General features: G+C 49.9%; 1 protein-coding gene across 1 annotated transcript; it reads right to left on the bottom strand.

Annotated features, from left to right (window-relative positions):
- Positions 1–518: 518 nt before the first annotated feature.
- Positions 519–1,074, bottom strand: EI90DRAFT_3020582 (uncharacterized protein; the record flags this gene model as incomplete). The annotated part of the gene is made up of 2 exons (XM_039057523.1): positions 519–1,001; positions 1,057–1,074. The coding sequence occupies 2 exons, from the start codon at positions 1,072–1,074 to the stop codon at positions 519–521; spliced, it is 501 nt and encodes a 166-aa protein (XP_038910248.1).
- Positions 1,075–11,706: the final 10,632 nt, after the last annotated feature.

Genomic DNA, 11,706 nt, shown 5'->3' with positions numbered 1-11,706 from the left:
TCAAGGAGATCCTCCATCCCAGGTTCCCGCAATAGCTCATGAAGCTGCTCGCTGATGGATTTGAAAGCAAAGCACATCCTGGGCTTGTGTCCCTTTGTGCTCTTATCTGTTGTGTGTGTATTCCCATTGTTTTCAAACAGGGGAATGTTGTGTTCGCATTTGGTACAAAGTGCCGGTGTAGTGTTGAGCACAGGGTAGACTTCTTGGCATGCAGGACATATTGGGAGAACTTGAAAGGAAGGTTCAACAGACATGTGTGAATGGACGGTGGTTAACATCATGGCAGAGACAGTGGGAGGATCCAAATGAAAGTTTGCAGCACTAAGGATAAGTTGTACTACAGACAAAATGGCTCCTATAATTTGAAATGGGACATGGTGGTAGGCATGGAGCCAGATGGCCAAAAGGTAGAGAATCCGAATGGGCACTAAATAGTGAGTTTCAGAATAAGGTGTCCAGGGCTGTGTATCAGCATGAGACAAGAAAGGGTCTGGGGAATTCTCATCCACACCATCCGATCAAGGGGTAGAGTGGACCAAGGATATGGGAGAAGGGAGAGTAGATGAAGACCCAGCCTGAAGGGTGGTCTCATCCAGAGGTGAAGACCCAGAATCGATGGGAATACCAGTGGAATTAGACTCCTCATCGCTGGATGTTTGGGATCCATTATCGTCTTCAGTTGAGTCATCATTGCCAGGCTGTATGGCCTCGAATTCGAGAGATAAGTCATTGTTGCAGTCATTAATGAATCCAGGCAAAGGTGGTGCCAGAAATACATCTGGCTCTAGATTGTTGGAACCAAGTTGCCAGAGAAGTGGGCCACTTTCAGGCTCGTCGAACGTCAGTTTAGTATCAATATTTGAGCCAGATGCGGACGCTTTCAAGACATTCAAGGAGTAGTGCTGATGGCTAGCCCATCGCCTTTCAGCGTTCTGATGGTCATTCCATGTCTTGATGTGGAGCACCTTTCCCTCGGTCCCACATTTGCTACAGTGACACCGCTAGAGTTCTGAAACCTACAAGTATCAGATTAACTACTGAGTGGCAGACAGTTACCTTATTCCTTGTGCTCATGGGTTGCTGCGAGATTTGTTGACAATAAATCCAGACCAGTAGAATGTGGAAGCGCTGAGATAAAGGGTTCAGCAACATCCATCCAGAAAGGATAATATTTTTATTGGTGGAACCTTCAGTAGCTTTCATGGGCAGGTATGCCTGAAGGTTTGTGAGGAAGGCGAAACCTTCCAATGCTCAAGTATCGTGTGTCTATCATAAGGAGGGAGGGATAATCATTTTAAATTTGTGATATGTACATCCATAAATTCAACTTAAGGCGCTTGGGGGGACCAGTTAGTGATGCACAAGCTTTTGAAAACATCATTTCAAACTTTAAACTAAGGCTCTGTCATATCCATCCACAGCCATTGTCCTTCATTACCTCTGGCCCCTCCAGACTACCTCCACTCCTTCTTCACTAGCCTCAGAGCTCCTGTATTCTGCAATCACCTCCACCTCCCTTGATGGTCACCACCCCCTCTTTTTATATTACCTATGCCTCCATAAGTACAGAGCCCTGAAGGCTTCTGGACAGCTCCGACATCCACTAGCGCACTCCCACCTCCGCTGGGCAATTCACTTGCTTGCCCTGCAAGTCCACCTTTGGGCCTATCCCTCCTTTCCATTTCTGGGTTATCGCCTGCCATTCCGCTAACCCTGTAACCTGACTTGTCGGTAATATTCAATCGGCTAATGTTTAACTCCATTAGCTCCACTCTGCTTGGTCCTGCCATTCATGGGCCTGCCCTTGCTGTAACTATATATACTTAACTTGTACATAGGTTACACTTCAGTGATAAAATCGACTAGAGTTGATCCCCCTTTAGTTCTCGTTGCCAGTAAGTAAATTAGGGCATGGATGTGTAACTTGGCACAGCGCTCCTGGCTTGAGTCGCTGAGGCCAAAGCCCTCTGCCATGGAGACAATTCTTTCGTCTCAATCCAGTCTCTGACAGTATTTTATCACTCCCTGACTAGTACACATCTTGTATGGCACCCAAAGCCCCTTGCACTCGTTTGCAACTATGCACATTAGTTCCCAACTCTGCCTCACCGTCTCCCAAACCCTCGCAGCCTGGTCCTAGTTGTCTGGCGAGAAACCCAGTTGAGTTTCACAGCTTCTCTAATCTAGAAACCCCTCTCCCATCGACTCCGATCATGTGTCCCGTTAGAAATTGATCACCAGTTGCAGATTCCGACTTCAGAGACACCATGGAACAGCCCATAGATCGAGTTCACTTCTTTGGATTCAGTTCCAAGGTCCCCGATTTCGTCAATCCTCCTCCTGCTGATCCTCCCATCCCCAATGTGGCTATTACACAGCTAGCCCAAGCCATTGCCAGTTTGGCTTGTCACACCAGACATCCACCACCTCCACCATCCTCTGCTCTCCAGACCAAGGTCCATGAGCCCGAACAGTTCAACGGAAAAGATCCCCGAGAACTCCGAGTATTTCTGGTCCAATGCGAACTGAACTTTCAGGACTGCCCCCTCGCTTTTGCTAGCGACCACACCAAGGTCATCTTTGCACAGTCCTACCTCAAGGGGATGGCCCTTGATTGGTTCAAACCGGACCTGTTATTCAATCAAAATTCTTCACTTCATCCTCAATGGATGAATAACTACCAGGAGTTCGTCAATGAACTTCAAACCAACTTCAGCCCTCATGATCCTGTGGGCGATGCCAAAGTCCAACTAATGACCCTGGATATGAAGGACGGTGTAACGGGTCTACAGTGGGCAACAAAACTGTTCACATGTTTTGCTGTTTTGAAAAGACACACTCATACAGGCTGAGGAAAAATTCTGAAATTCCTGAGAAATTCATAGAAGATGCTCTGACATCACAAAATGTTGCTTCCATCAGCCCAAGGTCATATACCTATTTATGGCAATGCAATTGTCAGATGAAGTCACCCATTGCATGTGAACAGTTTTGTTGCAGGCAATAATTCTACTATATTAATACTTGGTATACCCCCCCTTTGCCTTAATTACAGCTTGTACTCTTCTAGGCATACTTTCTATCAAGTTCTGACACACCTCCTTTGGTATCTTCTCCCATTCCACCTGACAATGATCCCAGAGCTCCCCCACACCACTTGCAGGAGCTTCATAGTCAGCCAACCTCCTTTTCATATGCCACCAGAGATGCTCTATGGGGTTAAGGTCTGGGGACTGTGCTGGCCACTTCATAACAGTGTAGTTATGACCTTGGAACCACTTTTGAGCAAGTTTGCTGCAGTGCTTTGGGTAAACAAAGTCATGTGACCAGAGTCAAGTATAGCCCTGCTTCTGCATTAAGAAAGCCAAGGCAACAAAACTGTTCACATGCAATGGCTGACTTCATCTTACAATTACATTGCCATAAATGGGTGTATGACCCTGTGCTGATGGAAGCAACATTTTGAAATGTCAGAGAATCTTCTATGAATTTCTCAGGAATTTCAGAATTTTCCCAAGCCTGTATGAGTGTGTCTTTTCAAAACAGCAAAACATGTGAACAGTTTTGTTGCCCACTGTATCAATCTAGACTCACAACTCAGGTCTAGGGGGGGTAGGTCTCTCTCTCTCAGGCAGATGTGGGTCCTGCAAGTACAGTGCTGATACTCTGTGTAACCTCTAACTAACTGTCTGTACAGTTGTCATGGAAGAGTCCGATATAAAAGGAAAGTCACATGCATGAATGAATGAAAACAGTAAAGAGAATAAAGAACAAGTCATATCTCCTCAACCACTCCACCAGATCCGACGATCTTGGACTCGTCAGAACCACCTCCACAGTCTCTACAACTCCTACTATTACCACAACTCACCAATCCTAGTCCCTGATGCAGTAGGGGGTGAAATGTGTGATAAGGGTTGGTTTGACCTGCACAGACTTGTCCCCACAACAAAGGGCACCACATCAATAAGTATGTTGTTGAGTTCAATCGACACACCTCTCAACTTCATGGATATGGAGAAGCAGCGCTCTGTCGTTTTTTCTATAACAGATTTCCAGAACATATCAAGGATGACATCACCAGAGTAGGTAAACCTTCTACTCTTTCGGAACTTCGCACCTTGTCACAAACTTTCGATGTGCACTATTGGGAGCGTAAGTCCAAAGTGACACATCATGCGAAACCCTCCTCCTCCAACGTCTTCGACAAGTCCACTGCCGCTTCTCACTCTGACCCCGTTCCTTCCTCCTCCTCGTTCAACTCCGCTTCCGGTAGCAAGCCTCCGAAGGACAACAAAAAGTCCGAGGCCAGCTCCGCTAAGCTGGATCTTTCATCAAAACTCGGAGACAATGGCAAGCTCACACCACAAGAGCATAAGCATCATCTCAACGAGAAACTTTGCATGTTCTGTGGTCAGTCTGGCCACATGGTCAAGGACTGTCCCAAGTCTTCTTCTCACACATCTAAGGCCCGCATGGCCCAGACTGAGGAGCAAGGATCCACTTCTGCAGAGGCAAAAAATTAGTCTGCACCCCTGTGGACTCTGCATGGACTGGGGGTTGCGATTCTTCCCTCCGTGTGCTCAAAGAAGTATGCATAAATGCGTCTTCCATCTCCGACTTATCCTCCCTCCACATTCCTGTTTCTTTTTCTCTTTCTAATGGTCTATTCTCTCCTCTTAATGTTGACCCTTCAGTTGATGTTCTACCCGTTGTAGATAGTGTTGCTGATGTACCACTCTCTCCTCATCCTCTTCTGACAACTTCCATAGATCGTTCCACCTCTCTCCACTTCTCTTCTCTCTCTTCTCCTGTTTCTTCTTCTCTGTCCGATGCAAGGACAAAAAATACTAAACTCTTCTGCACCTATGAGAACGTTCCCGCACTCATAGACTCTGGTTCTTCAGACTGCTTCATCAACGACACATTTGTGAAGAAGTTGGCCCTGAAAACATACCAGATTAAACCTCTACAACTATGCCTTTTTGACAGTAGCACTAACTCAATCATAACCCATGCTGTTGATATTCCCCTCCACTTCGCTTCCAGAAACATCACCCCCACGACTTTCTTTGTCACATCGCTGGATGGATCTTGTTCTCTAGTCCTAGGACACAACTGGCTTACCTGCTACAATCCATTGATTGACTGGGTTTCAAGCAGTATTATCTTCCGAACTTCCAAACCTACCAAGACAGTTACTCCGAGCTCTCCCCCATCGTCTCCAGTACCACTGCCATCGTCCGACATCCAACCATCTGATGTTCCGCTAGCACCTTAGCCCCAGGCTCCCATTCCTCCATTACCATCTATCGAGTTTGTCAGCCATTCTGCATTCATGAAGGCTTGTCGACTTGAAGGATCGGTATCCTCAACCTAACCATCCCTTCCAAGGAAAGCTGCTTGAGGGCTGCCTCATCCCACACTGATTCTGTTGACCTTTCGGCCATTCCAAAGGAGTACCATGAGTTCGCAGATGTGTTCAGTAAGAGCAAAGCCTCAATGCTGGCACCGCACCGTGAGCATGACCTGAAGATCGACCTTGAGGAAGGCACTTCACCACCCTTGGGTACTATGTACTCCCTCTCTACTTCAGAACTCGAGGCCCTCTGGGTGTTCTTAGATGAACACCTAGCCTCCGGGTTCATTCATCCCACTACTTCCACTCACATGGCACTGGTCCCCTTTGTCTGCAAAAAGGATGGATCCCTCCACCTTTGCGTTGACTTCCAAGGGCTGAACAAGATGACCAAAAAAGATCGCTATCCACTTCCCCACATTTCTGACCTCCTTGGTGCACCTAGCCATGCCACTGTCTATACCTGACTCGACCTCCGGCATGCTTACCACCTGGTTCGCATTGCGGCAGGCAATGAGTGGAAGACTTCCTTCCGCACGTGCTATGGTTCCTATGAGTGGCTCGTCATGCCATTCGGTCTCATGAATGCACCTGCGGCCTTCCAGCGATTCGTCAACACAATCTTTGCCGACCTCTTGGACGTTTCTGTGGTAGTCTACCTAGACAGCATCCTTACCTACTTGGAAGACATGGCTTCACATCAGGAGCATGTCTGAGAAGTTCTTAGGAGACTCCGCAAGCATGGCCTATACACCAATCTGAAGAAATGCAAATTTCATATGGACACTACGGAATATCTCGGATACTGCCTCTCTCCCTCCAGACTCACCATGTCCATCGAGAAGGTTAAAGCCATCCAAGATTGGCCTGAGCCCCATAAAGTCAAGGATGTTCAGTCCTTCCTTGGCTTCGCTAACTTCTATCAGCATTTCATCCACCAATACTCTGACATCGTGGTCCCCTTGACATGCCTCACACATAAAGGAGCCCCTTGGTTATTCTCTGATGACTGTCATTCTGCTTTCAACACCTTGAAAGAAGCCTTCACATCTGCTCCCATCCTGACACATTGGGTACCCGACACCCCCCTCATTGTAGAAACCGACACCTCCGATTACACAATCTCTGGAATCCTGTCCATCCATTGCGATGATGGAGAGATTTGCCCCATCACTTTCTGCTCTAGAACACTCTCAGCACCAGAGCTCAATTACGACACCCATGATAAGGAACTGCTTGCCATCCACAATGCGTTCTGATCGTGGCATCACTACCTTGAAGGTTCAGGAACCCCAATCGATGTCGTCACCGACCACAAGAATCTGGAGTATTTCTCCACCACCAAACTCTTGACCCAGCAGCAAGCCTGCTGGTCAGAGTTCCTCTCCCAGTTCCACATGACTGTCCGATTCCATCCCAGAAGACTCGGAGTAAAACCAGATGCGTTGACTAGACGCTGGGACATCTATCCCAAAGAAGGGGATATGGACTACACTCGCATCAACCCACAGAACTTCCGACCGGTCTTCACTTCAGAGCAGCTCACTGCATCCTCATGAGCCACATTCCTAGCTGCCACAGTAATCCGGGCAGCCGTACTCGTCGACACAGAGGCTCTCCATCAAGACATTCTAGCCTCCCTCTCCTCCGATACCACAATCTCTTCTCATCTTGCTTCCCCCAACCTCCCCAATTCCCACTGGTCTGTTGGTGCCGAAGGCCTGTTAAGGCTGGACAACCGCATCTACGTTCCGGATTCCAATGACCTTTGTCTCCATGTTTTGCAAGACAAACATGACCACCAGCTCTCTGGACACTTCAGTCAAAACCGGACCCTGGACCTAGTTCATCGTGATTATACCTGGCCAGGTATCTGTAACTTCGTCAAGAGTTACGTGTCCTCCTGCACTGCTTATGCCCATGCCAAAGTCCCCCGTCACAAGCCTTACAGCTTACTCAAACAACTCCCTATCCCCGAACATCCTTGGAACTCCATCTCCATGGATTTCATCAAACAGCTACCCTCCTCTTCCAGATTCACTTCCATCTTGGTCGTCATGGACTGCCTGTCCAAGCAGTGCATTTTCATTCCTACCCATGATACCATCACCTCTCCAGAACTGGCTAAGCTCTTCCTCCTCCATGTGTTCTCCAAGCATGGAGTTCCTTCCCACATTACCTCCGACAGGGGTCTGGAGTTTGTTTCTCATTTTTCCGTTCACTTGGTAAAGCCCTCGACATCCACCTCCAGTTCACCTCCAGTTATCATCCAGAAGGAGACGGACAGACCGAACGGATGAACCAGATGCTCGAGCAGTACCTGCGTATCTATAGTAACTATCAGCAGGATAATTGGTCCAAACTCCTACCTCTTGCGGAGTTTGCATACAACAATGCTCTGAATGCCACCACAGGCATCTCCCTGTTCTTTGCCAACAAAGGCTACCATCTGAACATCACCATTCACCCAGAGCAAGACCTAACATCAGTACACACCCAAGAGTACTCGGTAGATCTCGACTCCCTCCACCACTTCCTTTGCGAGGAAATGCACCACGCTCAGATCCGCTACCAGGGCCCAGCAGACTCCCATTGGAGTCCTGCCCCAGCTTTTGAGGTAGGAACTTCGGTCTATGTAAAGGCCAAGTATTTCCGTTCCACCCAACCTTCCAAGAAGCTCTCCAAGAAAAACCTCGGCCCATTTGAGATCATTACCCATGTTGGAACCCACTCCCCACTCTCCACCTGCCAGAAAACATGCAAGCCATTCACCTGGTATTCCATGTCTCACAGATCAAACCCTCCATCCTTAACATCATTCCAAACTGTCACCAGCCACCTCCACCCCCAATAGAAATTGAAGGTGAAATGGAGTTCGAGATCGAAGAGATACTCGACTCCAAGATTGACCAGTGTAGACGCAACAAGTTGCTCTACCTGGTCAAGTGGCTAGGCTATGAAGGGACTGACGAGGAGACACAATGGCTCCTTGCCAGCGAACTCGATCACACCTCCGACCTCATCAAAGCTTTCCACTCTTGGTACCCAGACAAGCCTGGTCCCGAAGCTCCTTAGGAACCTCAACTCCTCTCCCATCTCTCCTTTCCATCCAACTCCTCATTTCCATTTCCATTTTCATTTTTTCTCTCTTCTGTAAGTACAGCTCCCCTCACCTTACTAATTATGGGCCTTCAAGGGTTCAGGCCTAAGAAGGGGATACTGTCATATCCATCCACAGCCATCACCCTTGACCACCTCCCCTCCTCCAGATTACCTCCCCTCCCCTGCCACTAACCTTGGAGCCTCCGGTTTCCGCAATCACCTCCGACCCCCCCAATGGTCACCACCTCTCCAATTCAATATATTACCTATGCCTCCCTAAGTACAGAGCCCCAAAGCTCTCCAGACAGCTCTGACATCCGCTAGTGCACCCCCACCTCCGCTGGGCAATTCACTTGCTTGCCCTGCAAGTCTACCTTCAGGCCTATCCCCCCTTTCCACTTGTGGTTCTTAACCCATCATTCCATTAAACCCGCAACCTGACTTGTCAGTAATATTCAATCGGCTAACATCTATCCCCATTAGCTCTGCTCTGCTTGGTCCTGCTGTTCACAGGCCTGCCCTTGCTGTAACTATATATACTTAACTTGTACATAGGTTACACTTCAGTGATAAAATCGACTAGAGTTGATCCCCTTTTAGTTCTCATTGCCAGTAAGTAAATTAGGGCACAGATGTGTAACTTGGCACAGCGCTCCTGGCCTGATTCGCTGAGGCTGAAGCCCTCCACCACAGAGACAACTCCCTCATCTCGATCTGATCTCTAACACCCTCCCAATTTCCCCCCTCAATTTTTCCCTCATTCCCCACCTCATTCCCCCCCCCCCAATTCCCACCTCAATTTCCCCCCATTTCTCCCCCATTCCCCCCTCCAAATTACCCCTCATTCCCCCCCCCCCATTCCTTCCCAATTTCCCCCTCATTTCCCCCCCCCCCATCCCCCCCCATTCTCCCCCATTCTCCCCTCCAAATTTCCCCTCATTTCCCCCCCCCCCCATTCTCCCCCATTCTCCCCCATTCTCCCCTCCAAATTTCCCCTCATTTCCCCCCCCCCCATTCCCCCTTCAATTTTCCCCTCATTTCCCCCCCATTCCCCCTCCAAATTTCCCCCCATTCCCCCCTTCAAATTTCCCTTCATTCCCCCCTCAAATTTCCCCTCATTTTCCCCCTCATTTCTCCACTTATTTTCCCGCATTTTCCTTAAGTAATTTCAGATTAACTGTATATGTATATCCCTAAATTTTGTTAGAGACTGGATCAAGACAAGGGAGTTGTCTCTGTGGCAGAGGGCTTTGGCCTCAGCAACTCAGGCCAGGAGCACTGTGCCAAGTTGTCTGTGCCCTAATTTACTTACTGGCAACGAGAACTAAAAGGGGATCAACTCTAGTTGATTTTATCACTGAAGTGTAACCTATGTACAAGTTAAGCATATATATAGTTACAGCGAGGGCGGGCCCATGAATAGTGGGACCGAGCGGAGTGGAGCTAACGGGGATAGATGTTAGCCAATTGAATATTACTGATGAGTTGGGTTGTGGGTTTAACGGAATGACAGGTTAAGAACTGCAAGCAGAAAGGGGGGATAGGCCCAAAGGTAGACTTGCAGGGCAAGCAAGTGAATTGCCCAGCAGAGGTGGGGGTGTGCTAGCGGACGTTGGAGCTGTCTGGAGAGCTTCAGGGCTCTGTACTTAGGGAGGCATAGGTAATATATTGAATTGGAGAGGTGGTGACCATCAGGGGGGTCAGAGGTGATTGCAGAAACTGGAGGCTCCGATGTTAGTGGCAGGGGAGCTGTCAGGATACCGAGCTGCTTGGAGCTTGTCAGGGACAGCTCCGAGAGCGGCGAGGTCCCGGCGCGAGGGACTCGATGGGACAGATGTCGGCTATGCGTAGCGGCGGTCCCATCGCGGGGTGAGCGTCCCCGACCACTTGGTCTGAAGTGGGAAGTTGGTTTATCATTAAAAGGAAGAAGCTATGGTACTTACCTGAAGTGGGAAGTTGAGAAGAAGGCTGCTTCTTCTGTTCCCACCTCAGGCGCTATTATATACATGCGGTCAGGGTCACGTGGAGGAGGCCACGTCATCTCCGCGCACAGCCGCACCTCCCCGGGTGTCTCCGCGGGAGATCCCAGAGGTGGCCGCTCGGTAGGCAGGAGTGCGCGCGGCGCGTGCGGCGATCGGGGGAAAGGGGTTAGGTGTGTAGTGGTACATAGAGAAAAGGGAAATCGACCATAGAATAAAAAGAGAGAGAAAGGGGAAAAGTGAGGAAAGAGACTCGGGGGGTGATATCGGGGGAGCGGAGTAGGGTAGTGCGGCGCGGGGTGCGGGGTCGGGCGGGTGTGCCCTGACATCACCCCCCCCTTAAGCCGCTTCGCCTCGAAGTGGCTGGGCGGTTCTCCTCTCTCCCTGGGGCGTGGGGGTGTGTTCGATGGAACTCCTCAACTAGGTCGGAGGCGTGGGTCAGGTGGTCGCGCGTGAGCCATTGGTTTTCCGAGTGTGGCCAGCCTGTATACTTTACCAGGTATCGGAGCTTTCGGCATAGCCACTTAGAGTCCAGGATTTTCTCGACCTCATACTCCTCTTCTCCATCTACGAGGTCTGGGCCCAGGCGGGGGTTGGCGGGGCGTTCCGCGATTTCATCAGGGCGGTGCGGTCTGATGTTCGTCACGGATACAACTGGGTGGATCCCTCTTTGTCGGGCGGTGAGCCGGAGTTTGACAGCGGCGGGGGAGACGACTTTAACGATTGTGAAGGGGCCAGTCCATTTATGGTCCAGCTTCTTGGTTGGGCGATCGGTTGTGTAATTCTGGGTGCTGAGCCAGACCCGGTCGCCTTCTTGGTACGTAGGGGCCGCCTCGCGGTTCCGGTCATAGTAGCGGGCCATCTCGTCCGCTGCGTGCTCTAGCGCCGCCTTCGCCTCTTCCTGCATCTTCATCATCCTCGATGAGAAGGCATCGGCGGCTTCTACCTCAGATGTGCGTGTGGGTTCTGTCCCCATCCTGGGGTGTTGGCCGGTATCGAGCTCAAAGGGGGTACGGTGGGTGGAGGAGTGGACGCGGTTGTTATAGGCGAACTCCGCTAGCGGGAGCCAGTCCGCCCAATCATCTTGGCGGTGATTGACAAATACCCGAAGGTAGGCTTCCACTTCTTGGTTTACTCATTCCGTCTGCCCGTCCGTTTGGGGGTGATAAGGGGTTGAAGGGGTGAGCTTGACGCCGAGGAGGTCCGCGAGTTCTTTCGAGAAGCATGAGACAAAGGCGCTCCCTCTGTCGCTGAGGATTTCCTCCG

This window comes from Cantharellus anzutake (assembly GCF_015039405.1).
Source record: "Cantharellus anzutake strain C23 chromosome Unknown EI90scaffold_84, whole genome shotgun sequence".
NCBI classification, from domain to species: domain Eukaryota; kingdom Fungi; phylum Basidiomycota; class Agaricomycetes; order Cantharellales; family Hydnaceae; genus Cantharellus; species Cantharellus anzutake.
This window is presented reverse-complemented; position numbering and strand designations above follow the sequence as displayed.